The 21,157-nt window shown below is 42.9% G+C and overlaps 1 protein-coding gene across 5 annotated transcripts in view; it reads right to left on the bottom strand.

Annotated features, from left to right (window-relative positions):
• Positions 1-8,615: 8,615 nt before the first annotated feature.
• The window catches only part of LOC133484518 (ETS-related transcription factor Elf-2-like), a 28,643-nt gene continuing 16,101 nt past the window's right edge, over positions 8,616-21,157 (bottom strand). For 3 of the 5 annotated variants that reach the window (XM_061787239.1, XM_061787237.1, XM_061787241.1), the window contains 5 exons: positions 13,929-14,048; positions 12,744-12,824; positions 10,567-10,759; positions 10,230-10,460; positions 8,616-9,427 (listed from right to left, as the gene is read on the bottom strand). In XM_061787239.1, coding sequence (XP_061643223.1) covers positions 8,914-9,427; positions 10,230-10,460; positions 10,567-10,759; positions 12,744-12,824; positions 13,929-14,048 — 1,139 coding nt within the window. In that variant the 3' untranslated portion in view covers positions 8,616-8,913. The remainder of the gene's footprint in view (positions 9,428-10,229; positions 10,461-10,566; positions 10,760-12,743; positions 12,825-13,928; positions 14,049-21,157) is intronic. The other 2 variants (XM_061787240.1, XM_061787238.1) reach the window with 1 other exon arrangement.

Below are 21,157 nucleotides of genomic sequence, written 5' to 3'. Positions count from 1 at the left end.
TGTCCTTAAACTGTTCGACTATTTTCTCACTCACTTGTTCACAATAAGGGGAACCTTGCCCCATCTTTGCTTGTGAATGACTGAGCAATTCTTTTCTACCCAATCATGGCACCCACCTGTTCCCAATGAGCCTGTTCACCTGTGGGATGTTCCAAACAGGTGTTTGTTGAGCATTCCTCAACTTTCTCAGTCTTTTTTGCCACCTGTCCCAGCTTTTTTGGAACGTGTTGCAGCCATAAAATTCTAAATTAATGAATATTTGCTAAAAAGAATAAAGTTTATCAGTTTGAACATGAAATATCTTGTCTTTGTAGTGTATTCAATTAAATATAGGTTGTACATGATTTGCAAATCATTGTATTCTGTTTTTATTTATGTTTAACACAATGTCCCAACTTCATTGGAATTGGGGTTGTCGTTAAAAAAGTCATCCTCCATGAATTTGAATCATATTAAATGTATACTTGACAACTGGCATAAACACTTATCCATCCATCCATTTACTATCCTATCAGTGCTAAAGCCAAAAAGGGAAACCCAACACCAAAATTATTCATCATTCACAATTAATAAAAAAAAACAAAAAAAAACTAGTATGTAGTTAACATGTATTTTTTTCTGTTAACATAATCAACACAGTCAATAATACAACTATTACCAAAGGTTGTTTGTAGTGGATATAAATAGTCATCAGACCCCACTTTAATAGTTAAACAAAATTTGGATGGAGGTGGCATGGGCAAGGCGGGAGCATACAGACACTTTCCAAAAAAATTTAATAACATGGAAAAGTTTATTTATTTCCATAATTCCATTAAAAAAGTTAAACTTTCAGGCGGCACGGTGGGCGACTGGTTAGAGCGTCAGCCGCACAGTTCTGAGGACCCGGGTTCAATCCCCGGCCCCGCCTATGTGGAGTTTGCATGTTCTCCCCGTGCCTGCGTGGGTTTTCTCCGGGCACTCCGGTTTCCTCCCACATCCCAAAAACATGCATGGTTGGTTAATTGACAACTCTAAATTGCCCGTAGGTGTTAATGTGAGTGCGAATGGTTGTTTGTTTGTATGTGCCCTGCGATTGGCTGGCAACCAGTTCAGGGTGTACCCCGCCTCCTGCCCGATGATAGCTGGTATTGGCTCCAGCACGCCCGCGACCCTAGTGAAGATAAGCGGTACGGAAAATGGATGGGTGATTTTGTGCGTTTTATGAGCTGGAAGCCCAAATTATGTAAAATTTGGGCTTCCAGCTTGGTATGAATGTGCCTGGTACGCTTCTCTCCTCGGCCCGGAACTGAGATTCGAGCTGGATTCATGATTCACTTTACTTTAACGATTAACGGTATGACACTTTGGCACTGACCCTCGAATCATTTACCAACTCCAATTCAAATTAATCAAGAGTTATTCCCCGAATTAGCGGTTGACTCATAGTTAGGCCAGTCGGACAAACACCCGTTAAATGTGACGTCATATTTCCTTGAACGGAGGGCACTGGTAAACGAGGTGTCACAACGAAATCGCAAGTCCAACAACCTTTTAGAGATGACAGCCAAATTCGGCTAAAGTGACAAATTTAGGCAAAAAGACGTACTAATGTTTTTTAAACGTTCCTTTATATTGTGCGTGTTCGCAATTTTTGTTTCATATAACGTTCGCAACTACCCATGGTCCCCTCCATAGAATGTTGGCTTCGGCCACATTGACGTAAGGTTGGGAGGCGGGACTCTCCGTACAGCAAGCCCGTCACACGTCAACGTAGCCACCATATTGGATGTGGCAAAATGGCGCTTTCGATGAACATCGCAGAGATAAATATACAGTAATCTGTGGTGAAGATACCTCATTCATTTGTTGTTTCAAGATGTGTCAACCTTTTAACACTCAAAGCCACATCTCATCGGATGAAATGACTTTTGATTTGGCCATTATACATCATCCGAGGCATCTACTCCGATTGTGAACTTTTCTCCAACTGCGAAGGTTTCTTAAAGATAAATGGTCGCGAAAGCAGTGGTAAACAGCTATCACAGTGGAGGGGATTCTGCTACTCAATCTGCATTGCCATACCTGTTGAAATTTTGATATTCATCATCGCAGCAAGTGTTAGATTCAGAATTTAAAATCAATATATAAGATGGATAAAAACATTTGTTTTTAGAAATCTCACTGATTTACAATCAATCTAATTTAAATCTCACGGTGAAATGAATATTTTAAAATAAAGGCATTGACAAACCTGTGCAATTGTTGTCACATTTATTTAAATATTTAATGTGGTGACAGCTGCCTCAATATTTCTGAACTTGACGTTTTATGATGTAAACATCACATTGCAGGTTGTGAAAACATGTGCACACCTGACACCTTCCTCCACCCGTTCCAACCGTTCTTCACTTTCCGGTGCATGCCTCCCTCTTTCTAACTGTTCCTCCACCTGCTCTCCCTGCTTTCACTGCACATCACAATGTCATCTGCAAACATCATGGTCCACGGGGATTCCAGTCTAACCTCATCTGTTAGCCTATCCAGCACCACTGCAAACAGGAAGGGGCTCAGGGCTGATCCCTGATGCAGTCCCACCTCCACCTTAAATTTATCTGTCACACCTACAGCACACCTCACCGCTGTTCTGCTGCCCTCGTACATGTCCTGTATTAGTCTAACATCCTTCTCTGCCACTCCAGACTTCCGCATGCAGTACCACAGTTCCTCTCTGGGTACTCTGTCATAGGCTTTCTCTAGATCCACAAAGACACAAGGTAGCTCCTTCTGACCTTCTCTGTACTTTTCCATCAACATCCTCAAGGCAAATAATGCATCCTGCACTACTCTTTCCCATAACTTCATTGTGTGGCTCATCAACTTTATTCCTCTATAGTTCCCACAGCGGCTCCAACTACCAGAGACAAAATCCTTGCGTGCTTTCACATACTTGGCAAATAAAAATGATTCTGATCTCTAGTCAAAACTAATAAAAATTGGATGTTATAATAAAAAATTGCCATAAGTATATATATATATATATATAAACTTACTCCCCTGGCAAACCTTTTGCCTTATTTAAAGTAAAACTTAACTTGAAACAATTGAAAGAGTGTTGAAAAAGAAGGTGATGAATCTTATTTTTTAAAGCTTTTGAGTTTTTGCAGTGTGGGTGTTTATTTTCAGTAAAAAAATAAAAATAAACACTCACAGTATCATGTCGCTTTCATTGCCATAACTACATGCGCTAAATCTAGTTTACCACAGACACATGAAACACTGTTTGGAAATGACTCCTATTCAATAGACGGACATGCACTTCTTTTTTTAACAGAGAAAAAAAAGCATTATTGCATGATAATGAATTTGTCTTCCTTTTTTGTGTAGTTATACGGTATATACTACATTTCCAACAGTGTTGTCTATTACTCAAATCAAAAGGTGAGCTTATAAACAACTTATTTCTTCTTTAATAAAGCTGGAGACTAGCCAAAATGTTTTCAATATTCCTTTCCTCCGAGATAAAATACTCGTAGTGACACTGTTACAAAAGGTCTGTGCTTTTCTGACAATGAACCAGACTTTTATAAGGTATTGAAGAAATGGATATAATAATTATAAAAAATAATCTCCTATTTCTTTTTATTTTTGAAGTCGATCCCAGGTTTGCACACATCTCAAGGAGAAATTTTGGACCACTCCTCTTTGCAGATCCTCTCCAAATTCACCATTCCAGCCTTGTGGAGGTCTACAATCTTTTCCGTGATGTCCTTAGAAAGTTCTTTGGTCTTGCCCTTGATGGAGGTTGGTGTCTGATTGATTCTGTGGACATGTCTTTATACCAGTAACAAGTTGCGATCGGTGTCTGTCATACAGATAAGTCTAGTTGAGGAGTACTTTCTTAAAGTGACAGGATGAGTCTGTGAGAACCAGTATTCTTTATTGTTGGTAGGGGATCGAATATTTCACTCAAATGTATCTTTTTTTCTTTTTCTCGATGTTCTTTTAGATATTCTGTCTCTCACTGTTGACATAAACCTACCATTAAAAGTATAGACCGCTCATGTCTTTGTCAGTGGATGCACCTATAAAATCAGTGAGGGATCAAATGATTATATATCTGTAATTTATAAAAAATAAAATAAATAAATAAAAACATTAAAAAAAATACAAAATAATTTTCAGACAAATTAGGTGATTGGACAACTTCCCACAGCACCCCTGACGATCTCTCACGGTACACGAGTGATGGTGATGTGCTGTGCCTTTTTTCCCCTCCACACATCGCATTATGTTCCTTCCAAACAACTCAACTTTGGTTTCATTTGTCCACACAAAATTTTCCATGTTGCACTGTGGAATAGTCAGGTGCTTTTTTGGGGGGAAAAGTCAAGACAGCTCGTTGATGGTTTCAGCTGCTGAACCGTTTTCTCTACAGTTTTTTGGGTCAACTGTATCAAATGCTAACATGGCAATAGAGTTTTTCCTGGGTGGCTTCAGAAGTAGTAATCATTTTATCATTTTTCTGATTTGTGATGAGATTTAACCTGATGGATTGGATTGCTGAAATTCTTACTGATGATTTCAGAAAAGTGTTGCTGTCTAGCCCTGACTAACTCCTGGTAAAAAATTGTCTGTCCAGGTCATAGTCAATTTGGAGTTTAGTTTTTCTTCACTTACGTTCTGTTTTCCTACACTTTGATTTAGAGGTCTTTACCATCAATGTGCTCCTCCAAGGTGTTCTAGGTCACCCAAAGATTGCCTTAGTTTTAATAGGAGCGACAGCATTCATGACATTTGAGATTTTCCAGGTGAAATTATCCAAAAGTTCATCAACTGTCTCAGCATTCACAGTTTGTGGCACAGCAATGGTCTCCAGAAACTTAAGTGACGCTACTCTCATTTATGTACCATTTCTGTAATTCAAAGAATACACAAAAATGGTCAGAAATAGCCCTATCCTGAATGTCCAACCATCCATCCATTTTCTGAGCCGCTTCTCCTCACAAGGGTCGCGGGCGTGGTGGAGCCTATCCCAGCTAACATCGGGCAGGAGGCGGGGTACACCCTGAACTGGTTGCCAGCCAATCGCAGATCCTTAATGTCAATGGTAGCATTTCAACATCCTTAGAGATGACCAGTTCGAAGATGTGACCTTGAGTGTGGGTTGGACTCTTAATATGTTGAGTCAGGTCAAATGTGTCTAGTATAGCAGAGAGTTCTTTAGATTTCTTTCCCATGTTATTGTCAACATGAATGTCCGACTTATTCTGGAAAAGACCCCGCAGATATCAGTCGGATTGGCACATAAGGTTCTTCATGGGTGGAGGAGGGGCCCTCAGCATCTTCGTGGATGTTGGTTCCAGGAGAGGGGGGGATGGGAGGAAGATCTTGGCGTGGTGTGCGTTGGATTCCTATATTGACAATAGTCTTCATCCTGTCCGTCACACCTAACAGAGAATTTAGGCTAGTAGAGTGTGAGTTTTGCGTTGGGCTTTGCTCCACTTCATTTTTTTACTATTACCAATTTAAAAGGCTAATCCCAAATACATATTCCAGGAAAATATTAAGTACAGTATTTTTCTGCTTTATTGGCCATTTCTGAATTTGAAATGAGTTCATTCTGTGTTGTGACATAATCCCTAACATCACTCCGTCACTTAATACAGTTAACATTAACATCCATAAACTAATTAATTAGCCACCCCGTAGCTGGGGAGTCAATAGGCACGTTTCCTAATTAACACATTCACTGCCATTGACGGCTTTAAAAGTCAAATATCCATGTTAACTGAGAAGGCTGGCAGGGAAGGAGAATATAAAATGAACTAGCAGATCAACTCATCGCCGATGTTATGGGTGCTTCGCGGTTCTGCTGGGACCACAACCAGGGCCACGACCCGGAGCACCTCAATGTGAAAATACAAAAGACGAATGCAACAAATACGACGCGGGCTGATCTTATGAGCAAAAATGTTGCTTAAACGTAAGAGTAACAATCGAGGATGTCCGCTCCAGAGGTAGGTAGAGTAGCCAAATATTGTACTCTAGTAAGAGTACTGTTATTTCGACAATAATGTGACAAGTAAAAAGTAGTCCTCCAAAAAATTAAGAGTAATAAGTACACAGTGAAATACTGAGTACTGAGTAAATATTGCGTATCTTCTGAATTTTTTTTTAACAACAGCATGAACAACAATTAAAAGAAAATGTGAATGTGCCAATTCTGCTGTTGCAGTGTGTGTGTGTCCAAACATCTGCAGTTTACTGCGCGGTGTTTTCTAAAGTTATAAGTGAGCTGAAACATCCACATTTGGGCAGACAGTGCCAGAGAAATACTACAATAAATGAATGGGTTGTTTTTGTTCGTCTAAATGTAAACAAAAGTAACGCGCCGTTGTCTTCATGGTAATGACGACCTTCCCAACATGGCCGCCACGCAGTCACAACAATCAGCTGGGCTGGTTTATGTAGTGTTAATCCCTATGCCTGGGAAGCCCAAGAGAAACGTGTGAGGTCATGTGACTTTGTGTCATTTGATTGGTGAACTACACTTAAATGTCACTAGCGCTTAAACTGGATTTAATGCGGAAGTCAAAGTCTTGTGCACGAAATAGTTGATAAATAATAATTGATAAATAAACGTAGCGACCGACATTTAGATCAATGGAGTAAAAGTACCGAAGTGTTTTTTCTGGTCTCGTCAACTCCTGTGACAGGCGGAACCTCAGGCCAATGCGCTCCCATATTAGTCCGTCGCGGAGTAATATTCACAATTACATCTGTGTGTGCATGGTGGATGTGTGGAATGGATCTAGCTGCCAGTGTTCAAGGAGTACGAAACAGCCGATGACGGCTAATATGACGTTGATCTACCCTTTGCAGCTGTATCAGCTTCAACTCGTGTGGGAAGGCTTTCAACAAAGTTTAGGAGTTTATGGGAATTTTTGCCCACTGTTCCAGAAGCATATTTGTGAGGTCACATACTGATGTTTGATGAGAACGCCAGGCGCAGTCCACTCAAAATAAACCCAAAGGTGTGCTATCGGGTTGAGGCCAGAACTGTGCAGGCCAGTCAAGTTCATTCATACCAAATTCTCTCATCCATGTCTTTAGAGACCTTGAATTGTGCACTGGTGCACAGACATTTTGGAACAGCAAGGGGTAATCCCCAAACTGTTTGACTGTCCAAAATCTCTCGGTATGGTGAAGCATTCGGAGTTCCTTTCACTGGAGCTCAGGGGTAATATTTTGGACATTTCAAACTTTGTGGGAACAGTTTGGAGATGTCCACTTCCTGTTCCAACACGAATGTGCATCAATCAGTGCACAAATCAAGGTTCATAAAGACACGGAATAGAGTTTGATGTGGATGAACTTGTCTGGTCCGCACAATACAAACAACCCTATAGAACACTTTTGGATGAATTAGAGCCAAGACTGAGAGCCAGAAGAAAGGACAAACATTCCCATGAACACACTCCTAAACCTTGTGAAAAGCATTTCCAGAAGAGTTTAAACTGATATAATTGCAGAGGCTGGACCAATGTCATATTAAACCCTACGGATTAAGAATGGGGCGGCATGGTTGGCCGACTGGTTAGCACACAGTTCTGAGGACGCGGGTTCGAATCCGGCCTCGCCTGTGTGGAGTTTGCATGTACTCCCTGCGTCTGCGTGGGTTTTCTCCGGGTACTGTGGTTTTCTTCCACATTCCAAAAACATTCATGGTAGGTTAATTGAAGACTCTAAATTGCCCGTAGGTGTGAATGTGAGCGCGGATGGTTTATGTTTGTTTTTGTGACAGTGGCCTCTTGAAAAGCTATTTTAGCCCCCTGTATGTTCCATATATATTGAGGACTGACAATAAACATTCCATGTGAATAACTGACATTACAGACGGAGCACACCGCTTTTTAACAGCACTGGCAAACGTGTGGGTGTTCCCCACAGGTGCCAAGTCCCTGCACCCGTACTTCCAAAAACACCTTTGCTGTTCTATCGTTATTCTTCAATTCAGCTAAGTAGATTTTATTGAAATGTATGTATTTGTTGTGTAAATATTGCTTTTGTAAGATTGAGTAAACATTACACATTGTTTCTTACTACTGGCTCTGGTAACCAGTTCTGATTTTATTTTTAATTCTCCAAAAATGTCTTTTGTACTCAAGGAGCAATGTCTACCAAGGATTTTGTCCTTTTCCATGTCTATCATGAATCAAAATTTGAACAATGCTAAATTATGAACAATCTACATCCATTTTCTGGATTGGCACCAACCCTAACAGCTGGTATCATGCCACAACCCACCAACATAACCTCTTCCCGTCACATTTTGCGACTGTAACAGACAGAATGAAAGACAAACCTTTTTTCTTCTTTTGATAGCACATTTTTAGTAAAACTGATAGTACAAGAAATAATAGTATATTATTCTTCATATGTGGAGCAAAAATCTAACTTAATTTGGATATAGACATCTTTTGACTCCCTTTTAAAATTGCTGTAAAAAAAAAAAATATGCAGTTTTCAACAGTGCAAGGGAAGGACAGAAGTCTTCAGACAAGAACAAAGATGTAAAACAAAGATGACATCAAATGAACAAACTCAACATAAAGAGAAGAAAACATATCTACTGCGTATCAAAATGCTCTGTACATTTAATTTCCATTTATAAAGTCTTTGCTGAGAGTTTATATACTGTGTGATTGCAAATGGGAGTTTTTTCATTTACAATCTAAGGCTGCTCGTCTTCTTTGAGCTTAATTGCATTCCTTTTCTGAGGGGGTTTCAATTTGTCCACAGTGAGAGCAGCCTGTGCCAGTCAAAGAGGAGTGCTCTGTTGTGGGGACGGGTTAGATAGAACTAGCCTTCCTCGGCAGCATTTACAGTCTGTCATTTCCCACAACCCCATCCCAGCTTAGGTTTGACTTCTCAGGAGGCTGGGCTTTCTTCTGGCGCTGCTGGTTGACTTGAGAGGCACGGGACCTCTGATTGTTCTGCCTCTGGCTGACTGCTGGAGGGCTTCTTTAGTATGGTGGGACTTTGGACATGTTGCACAGAGAACTGTGGTTTGGCTAGGATGAGCTGTGGCACTGGTGTGCCTGCTGCTAGAGGGACGGTAGGGGTTGTCGCTGACTTTGTGACAGCATGAGCTATATGCGTAGTGACAGGTTTGGCCTGTACGAGCTGGGTCACCTGGGCTGACGGATTTGCCTGCATGAGCGTGGCCAGCTGGTTGGCTGGGATAGTGATGATTGTTATTTTCTCACCTGTTTTTGAACCAGACGGCAGCATCGTGGGCAGCGTCTGGATGACCAATTTTGGGGGTGCACTAGTGCTAGCTACCGGAACTGGGGCTCCTGCAGTAGTGGTTAGGATTGAGGAAGAGTTTAATGTCACTTGACCAAGAGCGTTCGTCATTACCACAGGCATGGCATGAATGGGTCTGTTGGGAGAAGGAAAAACAAGAATCATGAAAATAGTTCGCCAACATACAGACAACTGAATGTCTGGTCTTTGCCGATAAGCAGAACCATTGAGCAGTATTTGATGACTTCAAGACAGCAACAAAGAGACTTAGATGGGCCAACATAAAATGTGTAAGTGAAAGTCTTAACCTTCATATGGGTCATTTTCATATAGTTTGATCAATAAAGGTAAAGGCATGCCCCACTGAATGTCCTTTTAAAAAACCCACAAAGACAAGATTGCTTTCTTACTTATTCTATCAGGAAAATATTTGCCAAAACATACCATAGTTTTGTTTAGCTTCTTTATACTCTTCTGTAGCAGGCCGTTGAGTACCATAATTTCAATCCTCTGTATGTGCTACGCATATTGTAGAACTGTCAATAAAAGTACCTTGTAAATTGTGCAACAATTTTTAAGAAGCTGTTTATGTCTTTACCGTTAACGCAAGTATATTTCACTGGGACCTCACCATTTGCTCTGTCAATAAAGATTGCCTATACTATGAATGTCTCAACACTTTTTGAAAAGACGAAGTAAGCATGGCTGTTCCAGCATGAGCGACATTTACCCAAACCAAGGTGGCATAAATTATTATTATTTTTTATTTATTTATTTTTTTTTTTTTAATTATTTTTTTTACAAGTGTCTTTACTGTTATTGATGAAATTATATGAAAATGACCAATATACAGAATAAATAGATACATGTTTATTTTAAAATCTATCAGTGTGGTTTATGACAAACTAAATGTAAAAAGTGTACTAATGTGTGAAAACCTGGTGGTGGTGCTGTTGGGGATGATTGTGACATAGGTTTGCTGAGAGTGGTAGGCAGCAGTGGTGGTGGTCCCCAGGATTTCAGGACCCTGCTGACTTGACCACATGCCTTCGCTGTCTTCCCCTTCATCATTATCCTCAATTACCCGAATGTTCTTTGGCATGTCTTTGAATTGGTAGGCCAACCTCTGACCCTCCACCTTGGCAAGTATGCCACGCTGGTAATAATATCTGTAGATAAACACACATTGTATATAACATGTTTAATAGTGATGATTTGCTTTGCTAGAGATTTTAAACAAATTACTGAAATGTTTGTTTGTGTAGAACGGCTGACCTTAGGGCTCGGCCCATTGTTTCATAATTCATATCGGGCTTATTCTTGTGTTTTCCCCAAAGTTTGGACACAGCCTTGGAGTCGACCAATTTGAAGATACCTTTTTCCCTCTGCATCCACTTAATGTATCTAGGACATGTGTTTTTGTCCTGCAACAGCTCCAGCAAAAATTCCCACAGGTAGGTGGTATTGCCTAGAACAAAAAAAAACAGTAGGTTACATAATCTAATGGCAAATGTGTACCCAAAAGGTCACTATATATAACAATCACTCGCTATATCGTGGTTCACCTATTGCGCATTCAGTGCGTCACAGATTTTTTTTTCCTTGTAGGTCCGTTTAGTGTAGTTACTCACCTGCACATCTCTGATACAGATACAGTGGGACAGAAAGTATTCAACCCCCCTTAGATTTTTCACTCTTTTGTTATATTGCAGCCATTTGCTAAAATCATTTAAGTTCATTTTTTTCCTCATTAATGTACACACAGCATCCCATATTGACAGAAAAAAAAACGGAATTTTTGAATTTTTTGCAGATTTATTAAAAAAGAAAAACTGAAATATAACACAGCCATAAGTATTCAGACACTTTGCTGCGACACTCACTCATATTTAACCCGGGTGGTGTCCATTTCTTCTGATCATCCTTGAGACGGTTCTACACCTTCATTGGAGTCCAGCTGTGTTTGATTATACTGATTGGACTGGATTAGGAAAGCCACACCCCTGTCTATATAAGACCTTACAGCTCACAGTGCATGTCAGAGCAAATGAGGATCTTGAGGTCAAAGGAACTGCCTGAAGAGCTCAGAGACAGAATTGTGGCAAGGCACAGATCTGGCCAAGGTTACAAAAAAACAATTCTGCTGCACTTAAGCTTTCTAAGAGCACAGTGGCCTCCATAAACCTTAAATGGAAGACGTTTGAGACGACCAGAACCCTTCCCAGAGCTGGCTGTCCGGGCAAACTGAGTAATCGGGGGAGAATTGCCTTGGTGAGAGAGATAAAGAAGAACCCAAAGATCACTGTGGCTGAGCTCCAGAGATGCAGTCGGGAGATGGGAGAAAGTTGTAGAAAGTCAACCATCACTGCAGCCCTCCACCAGTCGGGGCTTTATGGCAGAGTGGCCTGACGGAAGCCTTTATTCAGTGCAAGATACATGAAAGCCCGCATGGAGTTTGCTAGAAAGAAAAAAAAAAAAAACACCTGAATGACTCCAAGATGGTGAGAATTAAGATTCTCTGGTCTGATGAGACCAAGATAGAACTTTCTGGCCTTAATTCTAAGTGGCATGTGTGGAGAAAACCAGGCACTTCTCATCACCTGTCCAATACAGTCCCAACAGTGAAGCATGGTGGTGGTGGGGGTGTTTTTTAGCTGCAGGGACAGGACGACTGGTTGCAATCGAAGGAAAGATGAATGCGGCAAAGTACAGGGATATCCTGGATGAAAACCTTCTCTAGAGTGCTCAGGACCTCAGACTGGGCTGAAGGTTCACCTTCCAACAAGACAATGACCCTAAGCACACAGCGAAAGTCAAGGAGTGGAACAACTCCGTGACTGTTCTTGAATGGCCCAGCCAGAGCCCTGACTTAAACCCGATTAAGCATCTCTGGAGAGACCTGAAAATGGCAGTCCACCAATGTTCGCCATTCAACCTGACTGAACTGGAGAGGATCCCCAAATCCAGGTGTGAAAAAACATGTCGCATGATTCCCAAAAAGACTCATGGATGTATGAGCTCAAAAGGGTGCTTCTACTAAATGCTGACCAAAGGGTCTGAATACTTATGGCTTGGTGATTTTCCAGTTTTTCTTTTTTTTAATAAATGTGCAAATATTTCAACAATTCCATTATTTTTTTTGTCAATACGGGGTGCTGTGTATACATTGAGGGGGAAAAAATGAATTTAAATGATTTTAGCAAAATGGCTGCAATATAACAAAGAGTGAAAGATTTAAGGGGGTCTGAATACTTTCCATACCCGCTGTAACTTTATTGGCTATTTGATTTTAATGTAGCCGCAGCGACTCCCCCAAGGGTCTACTGGGCTCTTGTTCGTAGCAGAAAAAGAAACTTTACCGAGTCATCTGAACTCGTAAAGTAAAAAAAAAAAAAAAAAAAAATGCGAGAGGCAGGAATCAATCAAAACTAAACAAACAAAAAAAAAACTACCTTTTCCTTCCCTCTGTCTCTTCTTAATCCCCAGGTCAAAGGAGCCATTAGATGTAGGTTGGTGCATCTTCTTACGTCCACCTAATATTTAAAAAAATTAACATCCATTTTTTAATTTCCCAGCCTTCTTCTTAATATCCCTGGACAACAAATACACTCAGCCTGTCTGTTGGCCTGCTAATCACAATCTACTAGGGATCTAACTATCTATAGCTCACATTTTGGGTTTATCACGGTATTCATCTCACGGTACAATAATTATTGCGATATCGTGGGAAAGGTCACGATATTGAAGTAAGATTCACGGTATTGCAGGAGGTTCATGGTACAGGTTAGGTGAAGAGGTGAAAGCAGGAGAACCGAAAGAGCCCTTTTTTACTTGGCCTGCTCCTCATTAGGCTTTAGGAGTTTGTGCGCTTTTGTGAAAACGACATCTTCAAATCATATACAGCGGAACCTCGATTTAAGGGACTAACGGAGGTGGGGATCATCTGTTACAGTCGATTGACTGTTAAATTGAAGCACTTTTTTATGCCCTACTTTAAATCAAACCATTGAGTACAAAATTGTTCTAAAAAGATTTCCGTGGCCTAAAACACAATACAGTACAAAATTACTGTAAATAAGTATAAAAAGCTTGAAAATGTTTCAAAAGTTTTCAAGTTAATCCACACTAACCTCCTCCATCTGGGATTTGAACCCGCGACTGCCGTTTTCAAGCGAGCACATGACTAATTTACATGCGATTTGAATCCATCCTGGTGCATGTAAATTAGCCATGTGGCTCACACCGCCAGTCCGTTAAAACCAAGTTCCACTGTATTACCGTGCACTTCTATCCCCGCCCAGCCAATGTTTACATTCGTTTACTTTACCTTCAAAACGCTATTATTGCTGCGGTAAGCCGTGTTATGCTCACAACAACACTGTCCACTGGGAAATTGTCTGTTCACTAATTTAGAAGTATTTATTGTCATTTTTTTAACATTAGAAACTGGATACTGCCTAGCAACTGTGATTTATTTGCTTGAGTCCAAAAATTCAAGTAAAATCAGAAACGCAGGAACACTCTTCAAGGCAATGCATGTTTAGAAACAGCCAAGTAACAAGAAACAAAAACAAAAAACAATATCAACAACAAAAAACAAGATGCCTCCAGTAGTATGACAGTCTTTTGACACTGACCTCCTCTCTTCTTTTTGGTAACAGGCTCACAATCAGGTGGGATGGGGAAGGATTCCTCCTCCTCAATGGGTCCACACTCCGTCGAAACCTCCACTACTGTCTCCATCATCACATCTTCTGCTGGGCCCGAAAAAATGATCTCTCTTATCTCATCAATGCTTTTCTCCCACAACAAATTTTCCGGGTGGCCAATCACATTCTTTTTTTTCTTCTTTTGCGTCTGTTATTTTTGAAATGATTTCCGCCTGTTCTTTCCATTAGGACTTGCAAAACTAACTCATCTAGTGCTTCAGAAAATAATTTCTTGGACATGTAAGGTGATTGCCTGTAACCACAGAGATGGTTTTATTTAGGTTGGTTTCTACTTTTTTGTTCTGTTTCTCATGGGCTTGATTAGACCATTTTTTTGATTTTGCCTTTGAGTCCCATCTGCTTGTTGTCTGAGAAGAACAAAACACTGAGTGAGGACTTTGATTGCTATGTAGAGTTAGCTTCTTGCACTAGGCAACCCATCATTAAAGTAAATAACAATAATAAATGACTATTTCAAATCATGGTCACAAAGTTCTTTGACAGACAGAATAAAACTGTACACACCAAACATCACGAAAACAAAAAAGGAACCAAAAACAGTGAAGCCACAGGAAATGAAGCCCCAAGGAATGCAAGAACCCAGCTTGCCCAACTGAGACGAAGAAGGTAGATGTAGGGTGAAAAGATAGATAGGGCAGTCTAAAAACCCATAAAAAAAAGCACGATAAAATAAAATCCATTAATAAATGAATGACTAGATCAATAAGTACATCTAAAAAACACAAAAACAGGATTATATCCATCCATCCATTATCTTCCGCTTATCCGAGGTCGGGTCGCGGGGGCAGTAGCTTTAGCAGGGAAGCCCAGACTTCCCTCTCCCCAGCCACTTCATCCAGCTCCGCTCGGCCGCCTCAGCAATGGAAGCGCGGAACATGCTCCACTCGGACTCAATGTCCCCCGCTTCCCCCGGAACGTGGGTGAAGTTCTGCCGGAGGTGGGAGTTGAAACTCTTTCTGACAGGGGATTCTGCCAGACATTCCCAGCAGACCCTCACAATACGTTTGGGCCTGCCAGGTTGGACCGGCATCTTCCCCCAGCATCGGAGCCAACTCACCACAAGGTGGTGATCAGTTGACAGCTCCGCCCCTCTCTTCACCAGAGTGTCCAAGACATGTGGCCACAAGTCGATCATCGAACTGCGGCCTCGAGTGTCCTGGTGCCAAGTGCAAGTGTGGACACCCTCATGCTTGAACATGCTGTTCATTATGGACAAACCGTGATGAGCACAGAAGTCCAATAACGGAACACCACTCGGGTTCAGACTACTCTGAACTGCTGTTTGGTGCATAGGCACAAACAACAGTGAGGACAGTACCCCCACCCGAAGGCTACCTTCTCATCCACCGGGGTGAACCCCAATGTACAGGCGCTGAGCCGGGCGGCAATAAGTATACCCACACCTGCTCAGTGCCTCTCACCGTGGGCAACTCCAGAGTGGAAGAGAGTCCAACCCCTCTTGCGAGGACAGCTACCAGATCCCAAGCTGTGTATGGAGGTGAGCCCGCCTATATCCAGTCGGACGTTCTCGAGCTCACGCACCAGCTTGGGCGCCTTCCCTACCAGAGAGGGGACGTTCCACGTCCCTAGAGCCAGCCTCTGTAGCCGGGGACCGGATCGTCAAGGTCCTTGCCTTTGGTCAATGCCCAGCTCAATCCTATGGCTGCTCCCACAAGTGTTGAGCCCATGGGAAGGGGGACTCAGGTTATCCTTTCGGGCTGTGCCCGGCCGGGCTCCATGGGCGCAGGCCCGGCCACCAGGCCCTCGCCTTCGAACCCTAGCTCCAGGCCTGGCTCGAGAGGGAGGCCCCAGCGACCCGCGTCCAGGCAAGGGAAAACTGAGTTGTTTGTCATCATCATTAGGGGTCTTTGAGGCCTGCTTTGTCTGGTCCCTCACCGAGGACCTGTTTGTCTTGGGTGACCCTGCCAGGGGCACAAAGCCCCAGACAATTTTGCTCCCAGGACCACTGGGATACATTAACCCCTTCACCACGATAAGGTGACGGCTCAAGGAGAGAACAGGATTATATAAAATCCATTAATGAATAAAATACAATGAATATAAATAAAAATATAAATAATTCAGAAAAATAAAAACGGGGGAGTAGACGACATCACATAAAAGCTAGTCTGTAAAAGTGCATTTTAACGAATTTGCGTGTCTCAAATCCTCAGGCTGGTCTTTCCAAAGTTGAAGCACTGTGATGGAGAAAGCTTGATCGCCTTTAGTTTTAAGCCTAGACTTAAGAACATCCAGAAGGCCTTTTACCAGAAGATCTGAGACAGCGGGATGGCTCATACGGGGTTAAAAGTTCAGTAACATAGCTCGAAGCCAGGCCCATACATGCTTTAAATGTAATCATAGGACCTTAAAATCAATTCTAAAACAGACTGGGAGCCAATGAAGAGATGTTAAAATTGGAGTAATGTGGTGCCGCCTATTTGATTCCGTGAGAAGCCTAGCTGCTGCATTCTGAACTAGTTGGAGGCGGAGGAGGATTTCTTACGAATACCGGAGAGGAGTGAGTTGCAATAGTCTCGGCTGGAGAAAATTTGTGCATGGATTAATCACTCACAGGCCAGTTTAGTGATGATCGATTTTATTACAGTTATTGTGCATATGTGCAAGAAGCATGACTGGACGACTTTACTGATATGGCTTGTGAAGGTGAAATGTGACTCAAAAGTGAGAGGTTTTGTCTGCCTGAGTGATATTGTTTGAGAAGAAACCAAGGTTGGATTGAATGATGTTGGTGGAGTTCTGCATGTTGAAGATAATTATTTCAGATTTAGAGTTATTCAGCTGGAGAACATTTTGCGTCATGCAGCAAATGATGTCAGAAAGGCATTTTTTTTTTTTTTTTTTTACAACAGCTAGGCTTCTCTGGTCTCAGGGGAAGGTACAGCGTCTGAAATAAGTATTTAACGTCACCATTTTTCTCACTAAATATACTTCCAAAGGTGCTATTGATTTGAAAATTACACCAGATGTGAACAACCCAAGTAATCCATACATACAAAGAAAGTAGAACAAATGAGTTCAGAAATTAAGTCGTTTGAAAATGTGAAATGACACAGGGAAAAAGTATTGAACAGATGAAGGGAGGTGCAAAAAGGCAAGGAAAGCCAAGACAACACCTAAAATCTATCAATAATCAAACAGCAACCCAGCCCCTTGTCAGTCCAATTGAATATCAGCTAGTTCAGTCCTAATTGATGGCCGACAAAAAGGACTCATTTCCAAGGTGTGAGTCAAGACACATCTCATGATGGGTAAGAGCAGAGAGCTGCCTCAAGACCATCGCACACTAATTGTTGCAAAACATAACGATGGCACTGGTTACAAGCGCATATCTAAGCTTCTGAATGTTCCAGTGAGCACAGTTGGGGCCATAATACGTAAGTGGAAACCCAATCATATCGGCATAAATTTGCCTCGACCAGGTGCTCCTCGCAAGATTTCTGACAGACGACTGCAAAGAATACTCAGAAGAGTTGTAAAAGAGCCAAGGACCACCTGTGGAAAGAAGGAGTCCTATCGGGCCTTTTTGCCCTGTGGGACTGGGTACCAGCTGGCCAAGCGGAATGCAGCTTTCGTGGTCGCTGAAGCAAAAACATCCGGAGGCCTTCGAGGAAATTCTGGTCTAACATCCGGCGTCTCAGGAGGGGGAAGTAGTGCACCATCAACACTGTGTATAGTGAGGATGGGGCGCTGCTGACCTCGACTCGGAACGTTGTGAGTCGGTGGGGAGAATACTTCGAAGACCTCTGAGATTCTACCAATATGCTTTCCCATGAGGAAGCAGAGTCTGGGGTCTCTGTGGCGGGGGCTCTCCTATCTCTGGGGTTGACGTTACCAAGGTGGTTAAAAAGCTCCTCGGTGGCAAGGCCCCGGGGGAGGACGAGATTCGCCCGGAGTTCCTCAATGCTCTGGATGTTATGGGGCTGTCCTGGTTGACACGCCTCTGCAACATCACGTGGACATCGGAGACAGTGCCTCTGGGTTGGCAAACTGTGGTGGTGGTCCCCCTTTTTAAGAAGGGGGACCAGAGGGTGTGTTCCAACTACAGGGGGAAATCACACTCCTCACCCTCCCTGGTAAGGTCTATTCAGGGGTGCTGGAGAAGAGGGTCTGTCGGGAAGCAGAATCTCAGATTCAGGAGGAGCAGTGTGGTTTTCGTCCAGGCTGTGGTACAGTGGACCAGCTCTACACCCTCGCCAGGGTCCTCGAGGGTGCATGGGAGTTCGCCCAACCAGTCTACATGTGTTTTGTGGACTTGGAGAAGTCGTTCGACCGTGTCCTGTGGGGGGGGGGGGGGGGGGTGCTTCGGGACTATGGGGTATCGATGGGGTAATCACTGTTAATACTGTTGGGGGGCGGGATGCTTTTCCTGATGTCCTTAACTTTGGAAGTAAAAAAGGATAGAAACTTATCACATAAATCCCTAGAGGGGTCATTAAAGCTCAGAGGACAAAGATGTTATAGGGTCAGTTAAAATTCATATTTGCATTGTTTATATGTTATGTAATACATGCACGTCACTTCCAGCAATTTGTCAACTATAGTTTAGCTAAAAATGAGGTTTTTATTACGCTTATTGAGCACTTCCCGAACATACCCGAAGCTCAAGACACCGGGGTCTGATTATTCTATCCACCACAAGGGCTACCGGAAGTGCCGTTGCAATTGACAAACACAGCGCTCTACATTCTATACGCAATGGCAAGCAACGTGTTGGAATATGAGGAGGAGGATTTCGACGTACAGGGGCACCCAACTGAACTTGGTATCGTCAAACCGTATGTTTGAGCCGATCAGGCGGTCAGAACCTGACAGTGACGACAACGAGCAGCCAAGTAGCAGGTGTACAACATAAAAAGAGATTGGCTACTGGGTCGATATGACGGTATGTCAAAAGCATGTCTTCTTATACAGTCATGGCTAGAAATAATGGCACCCCAGTGGTGCCAATATTTTTTAGCACAACTATATGTATTATATATTCATATGTTTCAGTGACACGACACAAGCTTTTACATAGTATGCAGTGTGCACCGCGCTCGAGTAGCTTTATAACACGCTACACAAAGTCTTTGCCATGTCTGTTGGCTTATCATATCGGCAAAAGTACAGACGACAGTACTGAAAAGTACTACGTGGGTCTTTTTTTCCTACTGCCCAGTGCATAATAACCATAATAGAGTCGTAGGTATATACAAGGAAATCCTGACCCCTTGTGTGTGCCGCTTTGGTGCTGCAACATGGCGGCTGAGAGATTTAGTTCTCTTGCTGGCGGTTGAGGACCCGATGGCCGATGGCAGCTGGTTTCGGCCGATGGCAGCTGGTTTCAGCCGCTGGCTAACTTCACCTGTGTATCCAATGCTTTCTGCTAAGTCTTTCTCAAAACACGGCGGTTTGAAGTGATCAGCACAGAGTTTGGAATGCTTGCTAGGCACCCAGAGCTGACCACGTTTCTTCGCCTATCTATTGACTTTCCCTAGCCACTGGTCATGTATTCCTTCTTCACTTGGAAAGCCAAAAATACTCTTGCCACTGCCTGAACCATTTGTACAACCACATGCCACACAATAAACCATCGTGAAACCGCTAAATCATGCAACAAATGTACAAGGATGGGAACAACAGAATGGCACAATAGCACACAATGCTGAATGAACAGGTTGTTTGTCTAGTGTTACGTCACAGCTAGATGCAAAAAGCAGAAGGCGCATTCTGAATCATATTTATCGATTTAACTGCTGTATATCTGCTGTATAATCACTTCGAAATGGCAGATGTGGTTTGTCTAGGGGTTCTTGAGTTGACATCTTTGTCCTCTGACCTTTAAAGACGCAAGCTGGCTGCTGTGGATTGTGGCTGGTCGATGAGAAGGTTCAAACTGTTTGTTGGTGATGAGGACAGGAATAATGTATTCAGTGCAATGGTTGTTAGAGCAAGGACGAATTAGTGTTTGAGAGGTCGAGAAGCAGCTGATGGGAGAATATAACAGGTGTACGGAAAGGCAGGGAGGGTGTATTGTGAGGTGAGACTGGTGAGGGGGATTTTGCTGTGGGTGTAAACTCTGCTGGTCAAGAGGGTAGTGGATGTTGGAAGACAACACGACTTCTGATCCCATCATTTCTGTAAAAGGACGGACGATTCCAGAACAGATTAAAATTGTCAAGTTATGTGATTTACAAGTGTGCTGAAGCCAGGTGTTGAGTGGTTTGAATGGATCCTGAAATTAAATCTTTCAAGTGTCCTTTAAAATACTAAAAAGATGGTTGAAATTATTTTTAGTACACTCTGATTGCCGAAAGGTTGTGTCATTTGTACCAACATGAATCAGGATCTTTTGGATTGAAGGTGAGAGTGGCAGTAGACTGAGAAGTTTATCTCGGATGAGTGGGACAGTTGCCCTGAGAAGGCAGTTTGTGGTGGCGTAAAAGAACCGGGTATACCTGAAGATGGAGTCTCCGATGAGGATTGTTGTTGGTGGGAAAAGAGGACAAAGGGCAGCTGTGTGGTCAGACGATTAATGTGGGCTACCTGGGCAGGACTGGCGGCCATGTACCTGGGGTTGTGGCTGAAGCTCTGTGTAGAGGTGGAGTAGGACCTTTGCGGCACGATGGGAGGCAGATTACAAGAGTGCCTCTTGACAGCCTCTTGAAGCAGTCTGCGGCGGGTGCTGCTCAAGGTGGTGGAGGAGGGACCACTTGCTCGGCCAGCATTCACAAGAGGCGGGGTGGGAGAGGCAGATGAAGCCGTGGTGGCAGCGTCATCCAGCCTTGATAGAGCATCATCCTGTAGCACTGTTTAACGGTTGTGGAAGGTGCGTGGTGGTTGATAAGGTGGAGTGTGTTCTTCAGTCAGGTTCCTCACTCGGCTGCTCCGCTTCACCACAGTTGAGGGCGCTTGAGGTGGATTAGGCATGGAACTCTAGATAGGTGCTAAAGTCTCCTCTCCCGGCGCAGCCTTGGAGAAGCCTGGCAAGGCCGGTTTTGTGGTCTTCGGCACCCGCAAAGAAGTGGTGCCATCTCTATTCCTGTTGGTGTCCAGTAACAACAGATCACTGGCTTGAGTTGATAGAGCCCCAGGGGAGAGCAGAGGGCCAGCAGGCAAGGAGCCAAACTAGG

This window comes from Phyllopteryx taeniolatus, chromosome 10, assembly GCF_024500385.1.
Source record: "Phyllopteryx taeniolatus isolate TA_2022b chromosome 10, UOR_Ptae_1.2, whole genome shotgun sequence".
Classification (NCBI taxonomy): domain Eukaryota; kingdom Metazoa; phylum Chordata; class Actinopteri; order Syngnathiformes; family Syngnathidae; genus Phyllopteryx; species Phyllopteryx taeniolatus.
This window is presented reverse-complemented; position numbering and strand designations above follow the sequence as displayed.